This window comes from Lissotriton vulgaris, chromosome 6 (assembly GCF_964263255.1).
Source record: "Lissotriton vulgaris chromosome 6, aLisVul1.2, whole genome shotgun sequence".
NCBI lineage: Eukaryota > Metazoa > Chordata > Amphibia > Caudata > Salamandridae > Lissotriton > Lissotriton vulgaris.
The window spans coordinates 998,885,096-998,912,327 of record NC_141694.1 but is presented as its reverse complement, the minus strand read 5'-3'; the positions used below and the strand labels follow the sequence as shown (position 1 = coordinate 998,912,327).

The 27,232-nt window shown below is 48.4% G+C and overlaps 1 protein-coding gene across 1 annotated transcript in view; it reads left to right on the top strand.

Annotated features, from left to right (window-relative positions):
* Window positions 1-26,912, top strand: part of TBPL1 (TATA-box binding protein like 1) — a 280,230-nt gene extending 253,318 nt beyond the window's left edge. The window contains exon 9 of the mRNA XM_086927040.1: window positions 26,356-26,912. Within this exon, the coding sequence (XP_086783166.1) occupies window positions 26,356-26,435 (80 nt within the window). The 3' untranslated portion in view covers window positions 26,436-26,912. The remainder of the gene's footprint in view (window positions 1-26,355) is intronic.
* The last annotated feature ends 320 nt before the right edge of the window (window positions 26,913-27,232 follow it).

The following is a 27,232-nucleotide window of genomic DNA, read 5'->3' as shown; positions in this document are numbered from 1 at the left end:
GTACTACCTGCAACTAGTACCTCTTGTGAGTGCTCCCAGTGTTTATTGACAAACATTAAGTCCAGTGACATCTGCACCCAGCCACACCAGTGCCGCTAGTGGTATAGTACCTACCTGGTCTGACCCCTGCTAAGAGTTGGTCTAAACCCCTGAAGACTGGATGTGCAAGTAGAGTACTTACGTGTAAATGTGCCTGTTTTCCTTCCACGGGATTACATTGTATTGCATTTCTTCCTATTTGCACTAAGTTCTGTTATTGATGAGTGGCACTACAGATGTATTTTTAGCATCACTGTAAAGTATTCTTATTGCCTTGCAAACCCAATTTCTTACTGTACCTGAAAAGTATTGGTTTTTAGGTCAAGGGACCGTAGGGCTTGGCCGTAGGCCAAGACCGGAAGTCCGGAGAATTATTGTTGTTTAGAGTGGCTGCTTTATCCCGCCTCTCTTTTCGTTTCTCCTCCATTGGCTGGCTTCCTAAACGGAGGCCAGCCATTGGAGGAGAGAGCCGTCCCTCCAAAGAAGCTCCGTCTTTTTCAGATTTGGGGGCGTAAGTTTTGCTGTTCTTTAGCTCGTGACGTCGTCCGTCACTCAGGACAGCAAAACACCCCCCCCGAATCCGAAAGATTTCGGAAGCTTGAGGCCGCCATTTTGCTGCTGGTAAGGTTGAGGTAGGCTGCTCTCGCTCCCGCCCCCTCCAGCTGTCCGTGTCTACACTACATGGAAAGGTTCAAGATGTCACAGCCCTCACGATAGCTCCGCTGTCCATGTGTATTGCGACCACTTTGGTGTCCGTGGGGTGGCTTCCTTGAAGTGCCCCGTTACTGCCCCCACCCAGTCACACCGGGCAGAGTGTGAGGCTGTGAACTGCCCTGTTAGCACTTATGGAGGGGTTCTCGTGGGGCCTGCGCTGGGATTTGTGGTCGCCAGTTAAATATTGACTTAGCGCTGGCAGTGTTTCTGCCAGGCAGCCCAAGAGGTTAGCCATTAATCTGCCCCACAACCCCCGCATGAACTCAGCGCGGGCCAGGGGCACCCTTTGAAGAGCATGGACGTGTGAGGGGCCACAGTGTTTGCTCTCCATCCTCCAGAAGGTGCTGCGAGAGGAGGTCTGTTGGGGTGGAGCGGTGCAGAGGGTACACTGATGAGGAGGGCGCTGTGGTTTCTGCAGACTGGAGGCACACGCTGTCCGACCGCACAAGGATAACACTTACAGGCAGTGGTGGGTGAGAGAGGCGGTGGCGGACGCTGAGATGGGGAGCCAGGGAAGCAGATTCTGAAATCAGGCGGAGCTAGGGCAGAGCTAAGGCCGGGGACGAGGAGGGACGACTCCGGACACAGGAGCTAGGACCGGAGAGTCCGGGTCGGGGGGTGGGAGAGCAAAAGTTGGGATGGAATTGGGCAACCGCGGTCAGGAGCGGAGACTGCATGAGGTTGGGCCTAACCAAAACGGGCAGAGCTAGAGGGTACAAACGGAGAAGGACAGGACCTTGACGAATAGGAGACAAGCGGCCAGGCGGTGGGATGGAGGAGCTGGGAGGGCTAGAAACAAGGAGCTAAGAGGACAGAAGCCGCGGGACACCGCTTGGGGTAGGGGTTTGTAGGCTAGACCCTGGGTGGACACCCCTGACCCAGCAGGACTTGATGGGCAGAAACTAGAGGTGACGTCCAGAGGGGCTGGGGAGGTTGAAGGCAGATGTTGGGGAGGCAGAAGTGTGGATGGTAGCAGCTGGGAGGGCAGATGCTCGGGGTGGCATCTGGGTGGACATGGCCTAGGATGACAGCACTGAGGGCGGAGGACCTGGGAAGTGAGGGTCGGGGGTCAGATCCCCGGGGAGCACAGCTTGAGAGGCAAGGCTTGTGACTGTAAGTAGGGAGAGGGTCGAGAGGAAAGCCTGGTAAGAGAGGGCCTTGAAAAACGAAAGTTTGTTGTGCTTGAGAGCAGGGGCGGGGCGCTGGAGCGCCTGCGAAAACAATGCACTCTCTGCAGCACATTAAAAGAGCACCCTTTCCATTTAACATAAATTAGGCTGCTGTTGGCGGATAGTGTGACACATCGTTACATACGTGTTTTATTGTCATGACTGAAAACGCATTTATTGCCAGTGCGTCAACTATAGAGAAAAGAAAGGGCTGTCATTTCAGTAATGGTAAAGTCCAATGCGCTGCAATGGATTATGCTTTCCAGGCAACCGCATCAGCTAGAACTGAGATGTCTGGGAATTAAGGACGCGCTGCGATCTGCGAGGTGCGTGGGCGCCCCCTGCTGGAGGCGGCCGGGGGTGGCTGGGACCCCCAGCGGGTGTGAGACGCATGGAAGCTCGCGCAGGTCGGCCTGAGGTAAACTAACACCCATTCCCTGGCACGGTTCCGAGAAGGGGCTCCCGCCCCTGCCTTCGAGGTGGGAAGGAATGACCCACACCAGTATCCCACATCAAAATGCTGCCTGCGCACAATGCCTGGGGCAGCAGTTAGCAGACATTAAAGGCTCAGCCTCAAAGTCGGGTTTTGTTCTCCAGCGGAGCGGTGAGGAGAGACGCTCTGGGTGCCACTGGGAGAGAAGGGGGCCACACATGGGGAAGAGACAGAGATTGCAAACCGTGCCATCCCCCCTGTAGCGCTCCCTAATATGTGAGGAGGGGGTACATCCATTCTGAATGACAGACAGTTGAGTCCTCAGTTCGCTGTCTCTCTTACCCTAGGCCCCCCTTATGACCTTTAGCCACCCCCCCATCAACCTCCCCTCCCCCAGCTTGTGCTAAACTTTTCACATTTGCACGGCGTGGGGCAGCTGGCTAGGACTGTTCTGCAAGCGCCTGACGAGGCGCAGCACAGTCTCCAGGAGCTTGTGTGTGGTGGTGGTGGTGGTGGTGGTGGTGGTGGTGTGGTGGTGGTGGTGGTGGTGGTGGTGGTGGTGGTGGTGGTGGTGGTGGTGGTGGTGGTGGTGGTGGATCGGTGCCCAGTACTAGTTCCAGCTCTGTCCCCGAGCCCGGTCGACGCCAGAGGCCTTATCGACGATCCATCATGGAACGGAGCCCATTCAAGAGATATCCCGTTTGCAACTCCAAGTATCCTCACATCGATGTCCACCCGGTGTGCAACAAGTGCCTGTCCCCAGATCACGATGAAGCCAGCTGTATGGCTTTTACTCGGTTCCGCTCCAAGAAGACGATTCGCCTTCGATGCGCTGCGTGGAAGGAGGCCCAGCAGACGGCACCTGACCCGGTGAACATCTTCGATGCCGAGTAAGATGAGGGAGTCGAGCAGGAAGTTCAAGAGAACCTGTCTGATCCTGCTTCAGAGATCGACTCCAGTTACGACGCAGATGTGGAAATGGTCGATAATGAAGACGACGTCGACGAGGTAGAGACAAGGAGGCCTTTGGGGCCGTGGAAGATAGCTCGAGCGAGGAGCTAGGCCCAACCGTTGGTACGGGGGCCGCAACCAATACACTCGATAAGGCTCAGGTCGAGGGATCGCCACATGGCCTTACCCGAGATCGTACACTTAGTTCTACAGCCTCGCCTCCAGGCCCGGCTACGGACATTTCTAAAGAGCCATCGGTTGACCAATCGAAACCGAAAGCATCAGTGTCTACACAACCGAAAGCACTGGACGCTAAATCGAAACCAAAAGTGCGTATTGCTTTGGTCGGTTCGAAGGCCTCTGAACCATCGGCACCGACAAAACAGAAGAGTGTTATCGACCTGGTGAGGTCGCTAAAGGGTGTCGAGCCGAAGACCGGGGCACCGAAGAAACTGGTCAAGGACGTCGACCCGAAGAAGTCGGCGCCGAAAGCCGTCGACACAGACAAGGGACTCGGAACTCAGAAAGTTCTCGATCCTAAGCGTCGACCCGACAAGGCTAAAAGCAGTACAGACCTAGAGTCCACACCTGCCGGTGGCTCAAAGGAACCCGTCGAGTCAACGCAGCCATCCGCCTCTTTTTCGAAGCAGGTGTCGGATTCGCTGAAACGCATTAAAGAGAAGGCTACTACTGTCAGGCCAAAGGCTACTCCACCCCCGAAGCCGGTCAGTAAACCTCCAAAATCGTCGGCGCCCATCCAGTTCACACTGCCGCCGAAAGTGGTACCGAAGGCATTCGCCCCTAGGACGGCCGTCGAAGCGACCAAGATGGTGTCCATGGGGCCGAAGCCTACAACTGCGGAGGTTGCCACCAAGCATCGACCGCATCCGCCTGAAGATCAGTCGAGGCAGTTCATCGACGCCGAGACGGGTAGACTTTCTATTTACAAGCGAAAGATCGCCCCTGAACAGTCTATGGAGTCATATAAAATTCCATTAAAGAAAAAGAGGGATTCTGCTACGTCACCTCTTCTCTTTGAACCTATAACACCACATGGACAAGACACTGCTCCTATCTCGCCCACATACTCAGATGTGGAGGCAGGGGATGGTGACAATGAAGAGTACAGTTATCCTGTAGACACTGATCCTGAAGATCACACTGAACCCTGGACAGACGCTGCTGACCCAGGAGATCCACAAACTACCCCAGACAGTCATGTCTATGCTGTGAAAACCTTGCCTACTGAAGACACGGCTGCGTTTAATGCCCTTATTGAAAGGGCAGCAAATAATCATGATGTCCAGCTCCTTGCTGACCCTATTGAAGAGGATTTTTTGTTTGACACCTTCTCAACCTCAGAGAGAACTGTCAAGACTCTACCAATGCTAAAGGGTGTCCTAAAACATGCCGTAGACATTTTTAAGGAGACCGCAAGGGTGATAAACCCCAGAATTGAGAAAAAATACAAACCGGCATCTGGGGACCCTACGTATATCAAGGGACAGTTGCCGTTGGACTCTGGTTGTTTCCAATGCCCGGAAGAGGGCGAACTCTCAAACAACGGGTGATGCTCCTCCCCTGACAAAGAATCCAAAGTGCTAGAAGCATCAGGGAAAAGGGTGGCAGCTCAAGCGGCCAATATCTGGCGCATCTCCAACACACAGGCACTCTTAGCCAGATATGACAGGGCTCATTATGATACACTTGAAACCCTGTTACAACACTTGCCTGATGAATATAAAGAGGCAGCAGGGATGCTAATACAAGAAGGGAAACTTATATCAAACGCATCTATCAAGTGTGCGCTGGGCGCAGCAGACACCGCAGCCAGGGCAATTAATACAAGTGTGATGTTGCGGCGACGTGCCTGGCTGAGAATCTCCGGTTTCAAGCCCGAGATACAAACCACCATACTAAATCAGCCTGTTAACCCTGATCACTTATTTGGCCCAGAGGTGGACACCACCTTGGAAAAAATCAAAAAGGACACAGACTGCAAAGTCTATGGGGGCTCTACAGTCTCAGCAGTTCAGGGGTGGTTCCTTTCGTCGCTCCAACAATAGAGGAGCTTCCAGAGGCCAAATGTCCCAGCAGACACAATACAGTAAAGGAGGCACGCAGACCACCTACACCAAACAGAGTAGGGGTGGCTATCGTGGAAACAGCACCAAGGGCAGAGGTCGTGGAAACAACAGCTCCCGATCCTCCGCCGCTAACAAACAGTGACGTCTTGTCACTGCCCCCCGACCATACCACACCGGTCGGTGGGAGACTGCAACAGTTCCTGCCGGTCTGGAAATGCGTCACTACAGACAGGTGGGTGAGGCAGCTTATCCAGTACGGTTATTGTCTGGAGTTAACATCCACTCCACCCAACATACCCCCATGATACCGTCCCATGTCCACAGAGCATTTGCAATTATTGCAGCAGGAGGTAGTCGTCATGCTGCAAAAAGGAGCCATAGAGCTCGTGCCTGTGGAAGAAAAAGGTACAGGGGTGTACTCGCTGTACTTCTTGATCCCAAAAAAGGACGGGTCCCTTAGACCCATACTGGACCTCAGGCCCCTAAACCAGTACATTCTCTCAGAACACTTTCACATGCTCACATTACAGCAGGTTCTACCGTTACTCAGTCAGGGAGATTTCCTCGCAACATTAGATCTGAAGGATGCATATTTCGATATACCGCTACACCCGTCACACAGAAAATACCTCCGGTTCACCATTCAGGATCAGCATTATCAGTTCAAGGTCCTTCCTTTCGGAGTGACTACGACGCCCAGGGTGTTTACCAAGTGCCTGGCGACAGTGCCTGCACACCTACGGAGACAGAACGTTCACGTCTACCCTTATCTGGACGACTGGATTATCCAGGCAAAGTCGGCCCAGCAGTGTGCCGCCCACATGTCCCACACCATTCACCTTCTTCACGATCTGGGGTTTTCACTGAATTATCCAAAGTACCACCTTCAGCCCGCCCACGTACGGCAGTATCTGGGCGCGACAATAAATACTCTGGCTGCCAAAGCACAGCCAAATTCAGTGAGGATCAACAGCATGCAATTGCTGATACAACAATTCAAACCACAACACTCTCTTCCAGCACGAGTGTTCATGCAGTTGATAGGTATGATGGCCTCCTGCATCTTCATAGTCCCGCACGCGAGACTACACATCCGTCCGCTTCAGGAGTGCTTAGCACGTCAGTGGAATCAGGCTCACGGACAGTTGAAAGACCTAGTGTTGGTGACCGGTCGCGCATACAACTCTCTGCATTGGTGGAATACACAAAACCTTTGCAGGGGCCGACCGCTCCAGGAGCCTGTGCCACAGATTATTCTGACGACGGACGCATCTCTCCAGGGATGGGGAGCTCATGTACTCCACTACACAGTGCAGGGACTATAGACAGCACAGCAGAGGAAGATGCACATCAACCTTCTAGAACTGATGGCTATCTTCATGGCGATGAAAGCATTCAAGGTACATCTGTGCAACAAGGTTGTGTTGATCCGGACGGACAACATGATGGCCATGTACTACATACAGAAGCAGGGAGGTACACACTCTCCACAGTTGTCTCATCTGGCTCCGAGCATGTGGAAGTGGGCCATTCAGAGGAACATCTTCCTCATGGCGGAACACCTCCCGGGCAAGGACAATCCGATGGCGGACCTGCTCAGGAGGTACAGCCACCGGATGCACGAGTGGGAGATACATCCATCAGTACTCCAGCCGTACTTCCAGCAGTGGGGTCATCCAGAGATAGACCTGTTCGCCACAAAGGAAAACGCCAAAGCTTTGCCGCCAGGTTCCCACAGTCGCAGGGCAATGCGATATGGATGAACTGGTCAGGCATATTTGTGTACGCTTTTCCCCCAGCACCTCTAAGACCGCTGGTGGCACGCAAGCTGAAGCAACACTCGATGACTCTCATCCTGGTTGCTCCAACGTGGGCACGCCAACCATGGTACACCACGTTTCTGGAACTATCCGTGGTACCGCATCAAAGGCTGCACCTCACACCCATGCTTTTGACGCAGAGCCATGGCGACATTCAGCATCCAGATCCGCAACAGCTCAACCTGGCGATCTGGCTCCTGAGGTCTTAGAATTTGGCTACCTCAACTTGCCTCCCGACTGTCTGGATATCATAAGGGAGGCAAGAAAGCCCACCACCAGAGCATGTTATGCGGCAAAATGGAAGCTGTTTGTCATTTATTGTGCGGACCACAACATCAACCCGCTAGACACATCTACTCACAACATCATTTGTTATCTGTTACATCTATACAAATGCAATCTAGCCTATGCTTCCATTCGTATACATTTGTCTGCAATAGCAGCTTATCTCCAGAACAGGCAGCATCTCTCACTTTTCAGAGTACCTGCCATCAAAGCCTTTCAGGAGGGACTCAAGCGAGTTATCCTCCCAGACACCCACCAGCGCCTGTATGGAACCTAAATGTGGTCCTCATCAGGATGATGGGTCCACCTTTTGAGCCTCTACACTCATGCGAGATTCAATTCTTGACGTGGAAAGTGGCTTTCCTAATAGCAATCGCATCACTACGACGAGTTAGTGAACTTCAGGCACTAACTATCCAGGAGCCATTCATACAGATTCACTCCAACAGGGTGGTACTCCGCACTAACACCAAGTTTCTGCCTAAAGTGGTTTCACAGTTCCATATCAATCAGACTATAGAACTGCCAGTGTTCTTCCAGAATCCTGAGTCAGTGGCAGAGAGAATGCTCCACACACTAGACGTCAAAAGAGCCCTAATGTACTATATAGATAGGACCAAAGACCTAGGAAAACAAAACAACGGTTTGTTGCCTTTTCGCCACAACACAAAGGCAACCCCATTTCCAAAGCAGGTATAGCCAGGTGGATCGTTAAGTGCATTCAGATTTGCTATCAAAAGGCCAAGCGCACATTAACGGTTCCCCCAAGAGCCCACTCCACGCGAAAGCTGGGGGCCTCCATGGCTTTCCTTGGAAATATTCCTTTAGAAGACATATGTAGAGCAGCCACATGGTCTACCACACAGACATTTACAAAACACTACTGCGTAGATGTGCACTCCAAACAGCAGGCAGCTGTAGGGCAGGCTGTTCTAAAAACACTTTTTCAAACTGCTGCAGCTGGTACAGGCAGCCGCCACTAATGGAGGGACTGCTATATATTCTATGCACAGATATGAATTCAGCAGCCCACATGCCTCGAACCGAATATGCTACTTACCAGTATGCATCTGTTCCTGGCATGTAGGGCTGCTGACATTCATATCGCCCGCCCTCCTCCCCGGCGCCTGTAGCGGCTGCAGCACTCAGAATTACTCTTAGCATGGTCATCACTTACGGTGTTACACTCCATCTTTGCCACAATGGCGAAAAACAATCTGAGGATGGAGTGGATGCCCATGCGCACTGTAGTCCAGGGGAGGAGCCACCTATCTCGTGATACTTCGAAGACTCTTCCAGGACAACAATGTGCAATCATCCGGACCCAACACTAGGCGGCGATCTATGCACAGATATGAATGTCAGCAGCCCTACATGCCAAGAACTGATGCATACTGGTAAGTAGCATATTCGTTATTTAACAAACACGCCCCTTTTTCCCCCCAAACTGGTTTGCTACTTAAATGCCCCCAAACTAGCATTTGGCAGCTCTTCTTGACACAACGCCACACCTGGACAGCAGTGACGCTCAAAGCTCCACCGCCTTTGCTTTACACACAGTAAGTTTACAATGTTTACTTGTGATCTCCGCGCAGGCTTCACCCCGCTGCAGCATTCGAGGGTCAGGGGGGACTGGGGGCCGTGTTTGTTTTTATTAATAATGTATCAGCTTAGGGGCCCCGTCTCAGCAACCATCCCCCCCCACCCCCCCGGCCTTGGAGCTTACACCACGCTATTGTGCCATCCATACTGCCCGGCCAGACCTCTGCCACCCAGACCCCCTCCGGAGCCATCACCCGGCACTCCTTCTGGTCACCCCCCAGGCCCCCCCTCCCCCCCGGGTCCTGCCCTGTCAATCCTTCTTGTCACCCCCAGGCCCCCCCGGGCCCTGCCCCATCCCCCTGCGCTCCTTCTTGTCACCCCCAGGCGCCCCCGGGTGCTGCCCCATCCCTCGGCGCTCCACAGTTTTAGGGTCAGAGTCCTTTGCTGCAAAGGCACTTACGCTGCACCCTGTTTGAACATGGATGTAGGAAGTTCTGAACAGTATTGAAGACCAAATTGTTCTGCTCTGTGTAGGAATCATCAATCGTAAACTAATTGACGTATTTTTTTTCCCCGCCACCTGCTCATTCTCCAATTCTCCTCCGTATTTGACCCTTAGTCCTCTAAAATACGACCTTGGCAGCCGGAGTGCCATATTAAAGAACATATTATAAAATAAACAAAATAAATATAAGATGAGGGTTTATGTTCTGGTTTTCGAAATTTGTGTAGTCAATCCAGGTGAAGAAGAGTTGCACTTGAAGACTGAGTTGTTGAAATTCTTTCACATGTTGGAGGCTCCTCATACGAACTTTGGACATGTTGTTTTGGTCAGCACCAGCCCATAGGCAGCCTAGGAATGGTATGGGCCAGTAGGACCTGATAAGAGGTGTGTTCGATCACGCCCTATCCCCTCAATGTTTCTTAAGATGGGTTCTGTGAGTAAAGGAAGTGATTGCTTTTGGAATAGTTATATTATGTATTTTCTGTGTCACTTAAAATCTGTGTTTTTATAGTGAATTTCCTGATTTTACTTCAAGCGGAATTGTTGTTGTTTGTGGTACTTTAGATTAAATGTGTAAGTATGTTTTCAGGAATTTGAAGCCATAAATTACTACTTAAGTGGTAAAAAGATAATCTGCGCATGTCCGGTTGCTAGTGACACATTAAAGCAGTGTCCCCTTGCCATTTGGACACAGAAGAAGGAAGCAGCCGCAGGATCAATCTGTGGGCAGAGTGCCAGCCTTGTGAACTGCATAGTTCTGAGTCATACGGTAGATATGTCTTATAGTTATTAATATTTGAAAAGGCAAAAACATGGCATATTTTTAAATAAAGCTGCAGTGATTCTTTCTGATAGGCAAATATGTAGAGGACTAAACTGCATAACCATATAGATATTGGTGTTTATATAGATCTTTGATTGATTGATTGATTGTGTGGGTGTGGGTGGCTCTATGTGAATGACTATGTGTGGGTGGCTCTGTATGTGTGTGTCGGTGGCTTTGTGTGTGTGGCTCTGTGTGGGTGCAAATGCAATAGGTCTTGCATTTGCGAGCGATTAAGCTATCATTTTTTTGCCTTCTGCCCCCTGATTACACTCGTTTTTCTTGCCTTCGCTCCCCTGATTGCACTAGTTTTTCTTGTTTTGTAGGTGGCTCTATGTGTGGGTGGCTCTGTCTGTGTGAGGGTGGCTCTGTGTAGGTGGCTCTGTGTGTGTGGGTGGCTCTATGTGAGTGGGTGGCTCTATGTGAATGACTGTGTGGGTGGCTCTATGTGTGTGTGTGTGGGGCTGTGTGTGGGTGTAAATGTAATAGGTCATGCATATGCGAGCGATTAAGCTATTGGCATTGTAAATGACAATGCCATTTATTTAACGATTAAGCTATTGGCAGTGTAAATGACAATGCCATTTATTTATTATTTTAAAAAAAAAAGGTCATGAGCAATGCCAATAGCTCTACCTTTAATAATGCCGAGACCATTGCATTGTAAATGCTTGTTTAAACTGGCACTTACCTGGAACTGAGTTTCTCTTGGCTCTAAAATAAAAGTAACAAAGTCATATTTTTATACAAAACAATTGGTCTTGAATTCAGTTTTGTTATAATTCCGTGCCTGAGTGTGTACAACAAATGCTTAACACAGCCCTTTGATAAGCCTGACTGCTCAACTACACTCCACAACAAAGAGCAAGGTATTATCAACTTTAGCTTCTGGAAAGCCTCTGTGGATCCGCTGGACTTTGTGCATTCTATACCTTACTTTTGTATAGTATATACAGAGGCGGCTTCCTACACCAGACACATGTCCTGTGCACACTGTCACAGTACTCAAGCTCCACCACACTGATGAGGCCCAACATGGCAGAAATATTTTGATCGTAATACTTCTCACATATCGATGGCCCTGGATCTGGCAGTTAAAGCTGAACTCTTTACGTTAGAGTAGAAACCAATCTGATTTGCAGATGGTTTTTCCCTTTATGAAATGGCATAGTGTGATAAAAATATAGACTTTAATGCGGCCCACGCAATTGCCATTGGTTGAGACTTTTGCATACATTCCATATTGTGGTACTTGGACAACTTTATTTGCATGTAAGTAACTTTCTTGTCCCTGTAAGGTAACAACATAGTTGCCCAAATTCGCTCTGAACAATGACATATATCATATGGAAACTCTTAAATTGGAAAACTGAAGAGACATTGCTTGTAATTGTCATTGTGCTTAGAAGCAGCTGAAATGAACAGGGAGGTGTGATTGTGCATGCAAGCTCTGAAGATGCTAGTAGTTGGTTATTACATTAACAAAAATTCTCTTACATCTTGTAAATGCATCTTCTTCCAAACATATGAAAGTTTTAAATAGGTGATGTAGAGAATTGGGAATTTGTTGCAGTAACCCCCCGCCCCCCCCCCCCCTCACTTTTTGCCCCATTTTTATCTAGGTGCTGGTTTACGACTCAGACAGTGCACTGAGGACTTCTAGCCAGAACTTGGTGCCAGTGATCCTTCCCTTGTGCTACAATAGACAAAGGCCTTTAGCACCCCTTTAAGTCCTTAGTAAATGGTACTCCAGGTACCAAGAGCATGGATACTAAAGAGGGTCCCTAAGGACTTCAGCATATCTTATGCTTCCCTAAGGGACCCACATAGAAATTTCACACAGACTGCCATTGCAAGTTGCTTGACATGGTGCAAATCATTCATGAGTAATAACATGGCATGGTACACTTCTATGTGTCATGCCAAAGTCACTGCATTTAATATATGTAAGTCACCCCTAACGCCGGGTGCATAATATTTTCTGTGAGAACAAACCTGCATGAGCAGCTAAGCCTCTGTGATGTCTAGTTCTATTTTTAGATATTGCAAGTGAGGAGGGAAGCCATCTTAAGGTATCTAAATGGGCACCGGCCATAACGTGTTCCCCAGCTACTTATTGGCTTCACTGAAGCATATGGTGTTTGGTCTCAAACACCTCGTTTTAATAACCCCACACTGATTCCAGTGATGGATTTATTAATAGATGCACCCAGAGGGCACCTTAGAGGTGCCCCCTGAAAACCTACCAGTTCCTGGTGTGCTGACAGACTGATTTCCACAAGCCTGACTCCCAAGGTAGAGGGCCTTTGCTCGCAGTAGGTCGGACACAAAGCCTGCTGTGGTAGAGGGTCTTTACACTCCCACCCACGGGATAACCTGTATATTAGTATTCCAAGGCAGGGGAGCTTTAAAGAGCCCACCACCTTAAATATGCAAGTCTAGCTTCCCTCACAGGAGAGGTTGGCAACACCCCCCCCCCCCCTTTGTCCAGAGCCCTTTGGCCCCTGGACAGGCAAGACAATTAGCTGTGCAGGAGGCGTATGCACTGCCAGGTTGGACACACCTCAAGGGTGACCACCTGGAAGTGAATAGGACTTTAGAGATTTCACCGTCTTGTGTGGTGGAATTCTGACACGGGGTGATGGCATCTCCCCAAAGGAAGTGTAGTGACCCCAGGGGTTAGTAGCCCATTGACTACCACTCCTCTCTCCTCTAAACACACCTAAATTGAGTTTTTAGGGGACACCTTGATACCAAGACTTAAGATTTATGAGGCCCAAAACAAGAAGACTTCTGAACCGATGAGCAGGACTGACTTTGTGCCAACCCTGCCTCTACTGCTACACCAGACTGTCGTAGGACAACTGATATATCCTTCTGCTATATAGACCTCTAGAAACCTAGAGGCTTGCCAGTGCATCGCAAATTGCCAAAGGAACTTGCTTGGAGTTGAGGGGCAACTCCCCTGCAGTCGTAGGCACCAAAGAAGCAAGAGCCGGTACACCGATCTGCCACTTATGGGGACGACTGATGCAGCAGCCGCCCAGATACAGGTAACAATGCTCCAACAGGTCAGATCCATCCTCCATCCATGTGTGAGGACGCCAGGACCAACCAGAGCCCCACAGTACCAATTCCTGGGGTACCAGACACCTTAGAGCTGCCAAGGCTTTTTGTGGTCAGTCCGGACACTTAACGTCAAGGAACACCAATATGCATGTCGAGGGACTGCAAGGACAGTGAGACCCAAACCCAGAGTGGCCCAGGTGTCCTATTTTTCTGCTTTGCAGCCGAAACAAAGACGACAATGAATCACTGAACACTGCCACAGACGCCTCGAAGCACCTATGCACCCATGCTTCAGAGCCCAAATCCAAGAGAGGTGACTGTGCCAATGGGCTTCCCAGACCCACCAGAGCTAAGCCCATTCTTGGGTTGGCCCAGACTGGACGTTCAGTCACCACTTGCAGTCTTTCTTCAGACCCTCTCCAATCACGAGAAACTTCAGCACCGGATCGGACGGCAAAAGACACCACTGCACCCAAGCCCCAAAGCCTGAGTAGAATTGGACCAAGGACGCCGGAGGATCTCAAGGGTCGAGCCCCTCTGTGGGTTCCCCTGACTGGTACCATGTCCCTGCTTTCAGCCTCTTTGTAACCGGACCGTTCTCCCATTGAAGTAATGACACTCTACACCGTGAAGCAACCCTGCTCCCAGATGCCCTAGAGCCTCCTGAGGTGACCTGTTGGCGTGGCCTTGTACCTTGCCTGCATACAAGTCCTGAGTAACAATCCCGTGAGTTGCTGCTAGTGCTCGATTGCAATAAAAAAGAAATTTCTCCATAGGATAACGTTACTGGTCCTAAAAATGCAGTGCGTTCATTTTTAAGAACTGTTACAATTCATAACTCGAAAAGTACCTATCCGATTTCGATGATCATGGTATCTAAATATATATAAAAGTATGAGCTGGTTTTAGGTTGAGCCTAGCAGCAGCGCGCATGTGCTGCTCGCTCTGCGAGGCATGCTGTATTAGTATGCAGTGAAAGCCCTGCCCATTCTCTGCCCATATTTGTCATTGGCTTGTGTCATTGTCCTTAAATGCTGGATTCTGATTTGTAAATAGGCTTGTTAGTCCTTCCTTGGTGCCGCCTTGTCTACATTTGTTACCACCTATGAGGACTGGACCTTTTACTTGGCTTGTTACACTGTCTGCTTTATTAGGTCTCAACTAGGCAGCGCATGCGCTGTCTCGTCGAGAGGTGCTGTATAATAGAGGGGAAAGCTCTGACCCACTTTCCGGCCATAAATTTGATTAGCTTCAATGAAGAAAAAAATTCTGCATTTTGATTGGATTTTGGCTTCTTAGTCCCGCCTCCTAACCTCCATGGCGTCATTTTTGCTCTTCCGAGGCTATCAGCCCCTTTACTTGTAAAATTGTTTTGTTTCCCTGTCTCTCCCCGTTCCCTCCCGCAGTCTGTAACTTCTTGTACCACAACTAAATCCGCCACCCCCTCCCGTTCATGCCTTCTTTCAAGCCGGTACTTCCATTTAAAATGCAATAGATCTCGGTTAAATCAGAGTCCTATTGCATTTTCAATACTTGTTTGCGTTGTGATTGGTGGGTCAATTGCACTCTGTTTTGCATGCTCGCGATGCCTTACATCGTACGCATGCGCTACAAAACAGTGGCGTTTTCCCAATTCACGGCGGAAGCTGGACGAGGTGAAGCGTGGCGGATTACACTCCATCCTCCCCACCCACACATCACCTCCCTCACTACACAATCCTTGTTTCTGGGCGTTGCTGCTGTTTTCTTTTCTCCTCTTTAGCGGAGCTCCACTCCCAGAAATACAAAGTACTGCAGGGGTCGGTTGGGTGGAAGCACTCCCACGGTCCGTATGTCTCCTCCCCTCTCGCTCTCTTCTTGGGAGCCCCTCTCCAGTCCCACGGACGGTTTGGACCAGCACATGGCACCTCTTCCCCCGGCCACCTTGCTGCCGCGATCCCACAGCGAGGTAAGGCTGGTGTCTGTTTCACGCCACTGACTGGGCTATTGCTGTAAGTCGGGCTTTCGTTTAAGGCATAGATGTGTGGGATGAAAGGTGTCCTGGGCAGTTTAGGACACACCGGGCTCTGTTATGTGAGCGCTGGTCGACCCAGGAGTAAGTGGTGCCTTGCATCCTGTTTTCCCGGGCCTGTTTGAGCCCCTTCTCCAATTGGCTTTGCAGTCAGAGAGCCAGCCGGAGGCTGTTTTCCTTGTTGCTTGTTCTTGCCTATGCAGAACTTAAGGGAAAAGAGGAGGTGAAGGTAGCGAGCAGTGAGCACTGGTTGTGTCCCGAGGAAGCACTGAGCAGGAAAAGATGTGGACGGAGCTTGTGTACCAGTGGTGACGCAGGCACGGCACTAAGTACGGACCTAAGAAGTAGAATGTAGGCGCCTTGGGGATGGGGGAGGGAGGGGAGCAGTCTCTCATGGTCGGAGTGGCAGATAACTGGGTAAGACGTCCGACAGTGGTGAGACAACTGTGATTTAGTCCTGAGTGGTCAGAGAGGCAGGGGGCAGGCGCGGTTAGAGAGAGCAGTCACTGGTGGTAAGTGGCAGGGAACTGGTGCTAGGGAGCAAAGCAGAGAGTTCCTAGTCAGAGGGGCATGGGGGCTACAGTTCTTGGCGGTTAGTGGCGTGGAAGAGGCAGCAGTGTTTGTTTATGATCACGAAGCAGGGCCCACGTTTAGAGCCCTGTTTCCTGCGCCCTATTACCAGATGCCTTGCTTGCCTTGCTCAGGCTCACACAGGGAGTCTGTGGCAAAGCCGCGGCAGTAGCTCAGTTGTTATGTTCCTATGTTCTCTCCGTTGCACCAATCTGGTCTCTGTAAGGAGTTTGTTAACACAGTTTTGTTCTCCATTCGACGTGGCAGTTCCCACGGCGGGCCTGTTTATTTTAAGGGGACTGTTTGTTTCCACTGGGTATCTCCCTTTTCAGATGGCCGCGTCGTGTGCCAGCAGCATCTAATTGCAGACAAACATTCTTACACGAGCGATGCACAAAAACGCTTTACATGTGGAAATTCAGAAAGAAAATACGTTGTGCCAGCAAAGAGTGTTTGCTCTATCAAGGTGACCTGCGCCAAACTCCAGGTGAACAGTGCGTGCTAAACAGGAAAACAAGGCAAACTTTATTTTAAAATAGCCGAGAGGAAATGGGCCAGAGAGGCCGGCCTGTATCGGCTATTGTGGTGCACTTAGTGCACAAGCACTGATAGGCAGAGATGGCATTTAAGAGAGAAGCCGAAAAGAACAAGCTTACTCAAACATCTATTTGGCGCTGAGCAAGACCAGTGAGTCCCTGCCGCTTTCTACGCATTTATCTATTCATCTATGTATTCCCTCTTCCACCTAGCTATACTTTATCCCCTCCGTCTTTTCACGCATCCATCCATTCATCCATCCTTCCATTCATCCACCTTTTCACCCAACCATCCATCCACCATTCATTCCTGATCTGTCTTCGCACGATTTCAAATCCAGAAGCGTAAACCACACCCTCCGTCCTACTGAGGTCAGTATATAGGGTACGAGTAACATCTTATTTACAGTGCCCAAATGAGCCAAAATGGTCATATAAAGCACTATATCAAAACAAATTATTGTCTTCAAACAGTGGAATAGCGATTACATTTTGAATGTCTCAGCCCTTCTTGTGCATCTGGTCTGCAATTTATTTAATTTGGCCGTATCAGAACTTCTAAACAGAGGTGGTGTACTTTTACTAGTGCATTACTGATGGCTGATTGAAGTCTCAGCAAAGATGCTCATATTTGAATGGGCATGGAATGTTTATTCCTTGTAAACCTCAGCACCTTTTGATGTGTTATGGTACTGTGTTCACAAGAGAGCTGACTGCAAGCTTCTCTCATGACAGATCAGTTGCAGCTCAGGTAGCACCCATGCAAGCTTCTCCGACATGCACAAAGCTGCCTGAGGCCACTGTGTCGTAACGAAGCATGCTACTCAATGTATTGTACCTGCTTTGTGTATGATGGAGAAGCTTGCACGGCTGCTTCCTGAGCTGCAACTGATCTGTCATGGGAGAAGCATGCTGTATACATGTTGAAGAACAGTATGTTTCAGCACCCAGGCTAAGATGCTGTATAGCTAAACACATATAAGGTCCCACAGGCAAGACAGTTTGCATTGCAAATGCTTGTTTAGTGGGTGAGCACTATTTTGTTTGACACTAATGGGCCAATGGCAGCTACTTTTTTGGTATGTGCATACTGAGCGCGGCGCCTACTTTAGGGACTCTGCCCATAGTTTACATTTTATTTTTAAAACTTTGATGTATATATTTGTGCTGTGGATGGTACATGTCTGTTCAGTGGTTTCCTCTTCGCCGAGTGTAATCCGTCTCTTCCAGGACTGGGTTTTTAACATACACATCATTTGTACCTGTTGACTTTGTCTTAACTCATTGGAAGCTAAAATAGGAGGAGATGGAGTGAGGTGGCCACCCTAGTATATTATATTCAACCGACTAGCTTTATCAAGGTTTGTTATCTTTGCATGTGGCATAGTAACGGGAGGCAAATAAATAAAATCTTGAAATAAGATCAGTCGTTTGCTTCCCTCTTGTGGCAGCAGTAAAGACGTGCTACGTGATACCCGACGTATATAACAAGTTAATACATTTAGTCATATTTTGTATTTGTAGTGCTTATGTACTACAAGAATTATGGACTCCTGGATCACATTAGCATTTAGAATTATTTTTGTATCACTGCTTCATATTCACTTACAAACTAGAAGGCTTGTTTATACTTGCATAAAACCGTTTTTACTGTGTGTGTGTGTGTGTGTGTGTGTGTATGTATGTATATATATGTATGTATGTGTATATATATATATATATATATATGTGTGTGTGTGTTAAAATACTGTCATAAATCTTTCTGCAGTGCTAATGTAAGTTATGTCCACAGTGTAAGCCAAGGGCAGGATAGTATTATGGCAGAGTTTGGGCAACATCATGCCAAAAATGCCCACAGTATATTTGTCATGACCACCATTCTACTTTATGGTAGAAGTGTGCGTCATCATGCCCAGTATGTCAATGGTTGTATCATAGTAGTGGTGGGCCCCTTCATTCCCAAGAAGGCTCATGTTTGTTGGGTGGAATGTAGAAAGGAAATGCCGCAGGTAGCCCTGAGATACAAAGTTGAGGTTAGGTTGCCGCCAGGGAGGGTCATTTCCTAAACCAGAGGACAACTACAAGCACACATGTATGCAGATACACACATGCATGATCCCCACCTCACAAATAAGCTACCCCCCCATTCCCGTTCACACACAAGTTTAGATTTTTTATTTATTTTTTCTCCTCCACTCCTATGGTGCTTGAGTCTTTCTGCTTTACCAGCCTGCTTAGATTCAGTGCTGTGGCATGCATGACTCCTGCTCCTCTTCACCTGGGTGTCCGGCCTTCCCGTTAGAAGAATGACTTAGCAACCGCAACTGCCACCAGCGACAACCTTCCCTCAAAATAGTCAAACTTTGCTGGTTTACATAGTTTCAATAATTTAATAGCAACCGCTCCCCAGCCCACAGGACACTTCCAAGATGCTCAGCGCATTGTTATATCCACTCTGACATTGCTTCAACAAGTGTTCTTGCAAGATCATCCTTCATATATCTATCAGTAGGTGGATGTAAAACCAGGGTATTGAAGACGACTGATGTTTTATGCTAATATTCTTCTTTGTATTCAATTTTAAGTTAGGAGTGTGTTTATCGGGATGTCGTTCACTGCCAAATGAAAACTGGCAAAACTTGTTTCGCATTGCTAGAGTAGTCTTGAATGCAGTCACCTGCTCGTTTAAAAAACAAAATAAAAAATAAAACGGTGAACACCTTTCATAAATGTGTAATGATTAAATTGTGTAAAGTGAATCTGACCAGGAAAGTGATTTGGTGCTTAATCAGACATATTATTGGTGGTCTGGTTTAGGGACGGCGGTGTATGGAGTAATTTCATTCAATAGAAACTGAAAACATACCTTTTGAAAATCCTTTCACACCTAGGGTAAGCCTCTTAAAACAATAACCTTTGGTTTGAGGCATGTGGGCTGCTGAATTCATATCTGTGCATAGATCGCCGCCTAGTGTTGGGTCCGGATGATTGCACATTGTTGTCCTGGAAAAGTCTTCGAAGTATCATGCGATAGGTGGCTCCTCCCCCGGACTACAGTGCGCATGGGCATCCTCTCCATCCTCAGATTGTTTTTCTCTGCCATTGGGTTCGGATGTACTTTTCTTTACTCAAGTTCGGAAACTTTCTAAAGGCCTTTGGGGTCGTCGGTATAGTTTCGATCGGTGCCGAGTTCTTGTTCCAGTTCTTCTTGAGCAGGACGTCGAAGAGAGCCGCGTGGCCTTTTCGACACCGGAGGCCCGATCGTCGATGGAACGGAGCCCGTTCAAACGATGCCCTCTTTGTAACTAAGTACCCGCACATCGATGTACACCCGGTGTGCAACAAGTGCTTGCCACCAGAGCACGATGAGAACAACTGTCTAGCTTGTGCTAGATTCAGGTCGAAGAAGACGCTTAGACTCTGACGCGCAGCGAGGCAAACTATGTCGAAGCCAGCGCCCGACCCAGTGAATATCTTCGACGAAGACGCCGATGAGGTCGTCGAGACAGAGGATCCAGAACAGCAGTCTGATCCCGGTTCGGAGCATGACTCCAACTATTATGAAGATGACTAAGACCACGTCGAAGATGAAAACGCCGTCTAGGTAAGGGACGACGTATCCCCCATCCGAGCTGTTGATGACGACTCGAGCGATGAACCAGGCCCGACAGTGGGTACGGGGCCCAAAACAGAACCTCAAAGACCTTCAAGGGCTCAGGTCGAAGCATCGCCAGAAGGCCTTAGCCAAGATCATGAAGAACATTCTATAGCCCGGCGTCAAGGCCCGGCAAAGAATACATCACATGAGCCATCGGTTCAACTACTCAAAACGAAACCGAAAGCCATTGAGTCAAAACCGAAACTGCTGAAAACAGTCTTCGGGTCGAAAAGCTCGAACCCATCGGAGTCGACGAAGAAAAAAGGTGTCGACGACCCTGCGGGGTCAAAAGTAAAAAGTGTCGAACCGAAGATCGGTGCGCTGCAGTCCGCCATTAAAACCAAGCATGTCGAACCGAAGAAGTCTACGCCGACGGACAGCGACACAAACAAGGGACTCGAGTCTCGGAAGGTTCTCGATCCGAAGCATCAAGTCGACAGGCCACAGCTCGTCAGAGGCCTCGAGTCGAAATACAAAAGTGCCTCGAAGGACCACGTCGAGTCGAGGCAAAAGAGCGCGCCTCCGACGCCACAAGCACCGAAGTCGACGCAGGGCCAAAAACTTATTGCCGAAAAGGCAAAGTCGGTCGGCCCTACATCGGCGCCGAAGAAGGTCAGTCTGTCTAAAGACACTATGCCACCGATAAAATTCGGACTGCCACCGACTGCACGCCCCATGGTGCCCGATCCAAAACCTGGGGTCGAAACACCCAAACAGGTGTCATTGGGAAAAAGGAGTCATCCTCTAGTAGAGGACGTTATGTACCAAGAGCCCTCAAATGATGACCAGTCAAAGCTACATATCGACTCAGAGTCTGGTAGACTTACTATTTATCAAAGGAAGATCAGGTCGGAAAATCCTCGAGTCCTACAAAATTCCATTCAAAAAGAAAAGGGATTCTGCAGCATCACCTGTCCTTTTTGAGACTGTGAGGTACCATGGCCAGAACACTTCTGCCTACTCACCCACCCACACACACTACTGAGGATATGGGGTATGACGATGATGAACAATATCATTACCCTGCGGACACTGATCAGGATGACCAGACTCAAGCCTGGACAGACCCTGCTGACCAGGGGGAATCACAGACTATTCCTGACACTCCCTCTTATCCTTTAAAAACTTCACCAACAGAGGATACAGATGTGTTCAATGCTTTAATTGAAAGGGCAGCACAAAATCATGATGTGGACATGCATGCTGACCCAGTTGAAGAGGACTTCCCGTTTGACACTTTCTCCACTTCAGAGAAATCTGTTAAAACTTTGCCAATGCTAGAAGGTGTCCTTAAACACGCAGGGGACATTTTCAAAGAAACCACTAGAGCAAGGGTTATTAACCCCAGAATTGAAAGAAAATACAGACCGGCGCCTGTGGACCCTACCTATATTAAGGGACAGCTGCCGTTAGACTCTTTGGTGGTCTCAAATGCTCGTTAACGCGCCAACTCACAAACTACGGGTGATGCTCCTCCTCCAGACAAGGAATCTAAAGTATTAGAAGCTTCTGGGAAAAGGGTGGCTGCTCAAGCAGCTAATATATGGAGAATTTCTAATACACAGGCCCTATTAGCCAGATGCGATAGGGCGCATTATGACACTCTAGAGCAACTGCTACAACATTTGCCTGAGGCCTACAAGGAGGGAGCAGAGATGCTAATCCAGGAGGGTAAACTCATATCCAATGCATCCATTAAATGTGTGCTAGACGCAGCAGACACCGCAGCCAGGGCCATCAACACAAGTGTCATGCTCAGGAGACATGCTTGGTTGCGCATCTCTGGGTTCAAACCTGAGATTCAAACCACATTACTAAATCAGCCTGTGAACCCTGATTTTTTTATTTGGTCCTGATGTGGACACAATCTTAGAAAAGATTAAAAAAGACACAGAGACAGCCAAGTCTATGGGTGCCTTGCAGTCCCAACAGTTCAGAGGAGGTTCCTTTTGTCGCTCCAGTAACAGAGGAGCTACACGAGGCCAGGCATCACAACAGATTCCATACAATAAAGGGAGCACGCAGACCACCTATAATAAAAATAATAGGGGTGGATACCATGGCAACAGCAGCAAAGGCAGAGGAAGAGCGAATAACACCAGATCCTCCGCCAATACTAAACAGTGACGCCTTGTCACTGCCCCCGGCCCATGTAACACCGGTCGGGAGCGATTACAACAGTTCCTGCCAGTCTGGGAGAGCATTACCACAGACAGGTGGGTGAGACAACTTATTCAGTACGGCTATTGTCTAGAGCTAACTTCCACTCCACCCAACATACCCCCAAGGCACCGTCCTATGTCCGCAGAGCACATAGACTTATTGCAGCAAGAAGTTGTCAGCATGCTGCAAAAAGGGGCCATAGAACTCGTCCCCATACAGGAACAGGGTACAGGGGTATACTCGCTGTACTTCTTATCCCCAAAAAGGACGGGTCTCTCAGGCCAATACAGGATCTCAGGCCCCTAAACCCATACATCTTATCAGAACACTTTCACATGCTCACTCTACAACAGGTTCTGCCATTGCTCACTCAGGGAGACTTCCTCGCAACACTAGACCTAAAAGACGCGTACTTCCACATACCAATACATCCTGCACACAGGAAGTATCTCGGGTTTACCATACAAAATCGGCACTACCAGTTCAAGGTTCTACCTTTCGGGGTGACAACAGCCCCCAGGGTGTTTACCAAGTGCCTTGCGACAGTAACAGCGCTCCTCAGGAGAAACCACGTCCACGTCTACCCCTATCTGGACGACTGGCTCATCCAAGCAAAGTCAGTCCAGCAATGTGCCAGCCACATGTCTCGCACTATTCACCTCCTGCACAGCCTCTGGTTCTCATTAAACTACGCAAAGTCTCATCTCCAACCCGCTCACGTACAACAGTACCTAGGAGCAACAATAGACACTTTGGTAGCAAAGGCACAGCCAAACTCTGCCAGAATCAACAGTATTCAATTACTGATTCAGAGATTCAGACCCCAACACTCGCTCCCAGCACGGGCGCTTAGGCAGTTGATAGGCATGATGTCCTCCTGCATCTTCATAGTCCCTCACGTGCGACTACACATGCGTCCGCTTCAGGAGTGCTTAGCACGGCAGTGGAACCAGGTTCAAGGACAATTAAAAGACCTAGTGTTGGTGACCAGTCGCGTATACAACTCTCTGCATTGGTGGAACCCACAAAACCTTTGCAGGGGACGACCGTTCCAAGAGCCTGTACCACAAATAGTGCTGACGACGGACGCATCTCTCCTGGGCTGGGGAGCGCATGTCCTCCATTACACAGTGCAGGGACTATGGACGACACAGCAAAAGAAGCACATCAACCTGCTGGAACTGATGGCAATCTTCATGGCAATGAAGGCGTTCAAGGTACATTTGTGCAACAAAGTCGTGTTAATCCGGACGGACAACATGACTGCCATGTACTACATACAGAAGCAGGGAGGGACACACTCTCTACAGTTGTCACATCTAGCGCAAAGCATGTGGAAGTGGGCCATTCAGAGGAACATATTCCTCATGGCGGAACACCTCCCAGGCAGGGACAACCAGATGGCAGATCTGCTCAGCAGACACAGCCACCAGATGCACGAGTGGGAGATACATCCCTCTGTGCTACAACTGTACTTCCAGCAGTGAGGTCACCCAGAGACAGACCTGTTCGCCACAAGGGAAAACGCAAAATGCCAAAGCTACGCCGCCAGGTTTCCACATCCGCAATCTCAGGGCAATGCGATATGGATGAACTGGTCAGGCAGGTTTGCGTACGCTTTTCCCCCCGCCCCGCTCATACCACTAGTGGTACGCAAACTGCGACAACACTCCATGAGACTCATCCTAGTTGCTCCAACGTGGGCGAGGGAACCGTGGTACACCACGTTCCTAGAACTTTCCGTGGTGCCTCATCAAAGGCTGCCATTAACACCCAGTCTTTTAACGCAGAGCCATGGAGACATTCAGCACCCAGATCCGCAACAGTTGAACCTTGCGATCTGGCTCCTGAAGTCATAGAGTTCGGTTACCTGAACTTGCCTCCTGACTGTATGAATATTATCAAAGAGGCAAGAAGACCTACAACCAGAACATGCTATGCGGCGAAGTGGAAACGATTTGTCATCTATTGTACCAATAATGACCTAAATCCGCTAGATGCCTCTACTCAAAACATCATATGTTACCTGTTACATTTACATAGATGCAATCTAGCCTACAGTTCCATACGTATACATTTAGCTGCGGTGGCAGCTTATCTTCGGAACAGGCAACACCTTTCCCTCTTCAGAGTACCTGCTATTAAAGCTTTTATGGAGGGGCTCAAACGATTGATTCCTCCAAGACACCCACCTTCACCTGTCTGGAACCTGAACGTGGTTCTACCTCTACACTCGTGTGAGATACAATTCCTAACGTGGAAGGTGGCTTTCTTAGTGGCGATTACATCACTTAGAAGAGTTAGTGAGCTACAAGCCCTAACTATTCAGGAGCCATTCATACAAATTCATGCAAATAGGGTAGTGCTACGTACAAACCCTACATTTATGCCAAAGGTGGTATCCCAGTTTCACATCAATCAGACTATCGAACTGCCAGTGTTCTTCCCAAATCCAGATTCAGTAGCAGAAAGAGCTCTACATACCCTGGACGTTAAAAGAGCTCTCCTGTACTATATAGACAGGACAAAACCTTTCAGAAAAACTAAGCAACTGTTTGTTGCCTTTTCACCGCAGCACAAAGGCAACCCCATTTCAAAATCGGGTATAGCCAGATGGATTGTTAAGTGCATACAAATTTGTTATCAGAAAGCTAAACTCACATTAACAGTTCCACAAGAGCGCATTCCACACGCAAGTAAGGGGCATCCATGGCTTTCCTGGGAAACATTCCTCTAGAAGACATATGTAAAGCAGCCACATGGACTACCATACATACATTTACCAAACACTACTGCGTAGATGTACACTCCAAACAGCAAGCAGCTGTAGGACAGGCTGTACTCAAAACTCTTTTTCAGGCTGCTGCAGCTGGCACGGGCAACCACCGCTAGGGGGGAGACTGCTATACATTCTATGCACAGATATGAATTCAGCAGCCCACATGCCTCGAACGGAATATGCCACTTACCAGTATGCATCTGTTCTTGGCATGTAGGGCTGCTGACATTCATATCGCCCTCCCTCCTCCCCGGTTCCTATCACAGCTGTAGCACTCAGAATTATTCTTAGCATGGACATCACTTACTGTATCATACTCCATCCTTGCCACAATGGCGAAAAATAATCTGAGGATGCCCATGTGCACTGTAGTCCGGGGGAGGAGCCACCTATCTCGTGATACTTCGAAGACTCTTCCAGGACAACAATGTGCAATCATCCGGACCCAACACTAGGCGGGGATCTATGCACAAATATGAATGTCAGCAGCCCTACATGCCAAGAACAGATGCATACTGTTAAGTAGCATATTCCTTCGTCTCCTTTAATTGGTGAAATGCAAATGGTTCCAATTTTCGCGCAGAACCTTGTGCAAGAGTCAATTGTATGCAAGTTAGATGATATAACAAGCATTTACAATGGAATAGGTCCCTCATTTGCGAGATTTTGAGCGATTGGCATTGTAAATGACCATGCCTTTTATTTATGTGTTTAAAAAACTTGCAATAATAAATAGCAATGTCATTCACAATACCAGTAGGTCAAAGTTTCTAAGATGTGAGCCCTATTGCATTGCAAATGCTTGTTATAAATTGGTGTCAGATTTCTTGGCATAAGGTCTCACTGCCTTTGTTAGTAATAAATGCTTAGCACTACCCTCTGATATGTCAAACTGCTTGCCCACACTTCCAAAAAGAGAGCATTGGGGTGTCATTTGTGCCTCTCTAATTTCTTTGGGGTTTGCCTGAATTCTTTGCACAGTGTACCATTTTTTGGTCCACTATATAAAGAGTCAGCTTCCTACAGGTAATCAATTGATTTTATTTTGTTTCATTCTTTTTTTTATAAAGGAAAAGGCTTAGTCAAAATGGCACACATTTTAAGTATCTATGATTTTTTTACCATATAAATGTAATTACTTAGCAAATTTTTTGTGTACCAATTTATTTTTAGCTATTGACATTATTTTTCTATGTTATAGGACCTGATGTGAAGTCTGTTGCAACAGCCGTTGAACAGATCTATCCTTTCCTGTTTGAATGCAGAAAGCCAATACTGTAATTTTCCAGTTCGCAGCAGAGTAATAACCCATCACACTGAGATGCTACTACGTACTGAGCTGCAGTCATAGGCAAACTAGTGGACTGGACCAACAATGTAATGAGGAATGAGCATCTCTTCCTTACCTGTTCAGGGTTACAGTATAATAGCCAGAAAATAGGGATTTTACTTTGGACAGTGCTATATTGTAAAAAAAGAAAGAGAAATGTTTACAAAAAGTTAATCTGCTGCTTTTAAAGGACGTTCTATTTATTTGTGCAGTAATTTCTGTGTACTGATGAGCGACACAGTGACATTTGTGAAACCCAGATTTGTTGCACAATGTGCACTAATGTTAAAACAAAAAGTTGGTTGGAGCGTATGTGTTTTACTTGTGAATAGTCTTTTACATTTTTGTATGCTAGATATGGGCACCAAAGAAGCTGTACAAGTTATCTTTTACACTTTATGAATGTTAAAAATAAAATGTTAAAAACGGTCTTTCATTCGTAATCTTGTGAGACTAGATATGTTCTACCCATGATTTTTCTGTTACTTTTAAGGTTAGCCAATAGAGTCAGTCTTCAAATGAGTGTATACTTTTTTAATCTTTGATGACTTCCTTTTTAGGTCTCGCCTGAGCCAGCGCGCATGCGCTGCTTTGCGAGGCTTCTATCAAGGGCTTTTAACTCCCACAGCTTTTCCTCGTGTGGCTCAGACTCCACCCCCATGCACTTGGTTGGCTGTTGCCTGTGTAATTGTATTTTGGTAGCCTACCAATGGCAAATGTTGACTCCCACAGCCTATGCCTTGCGGGA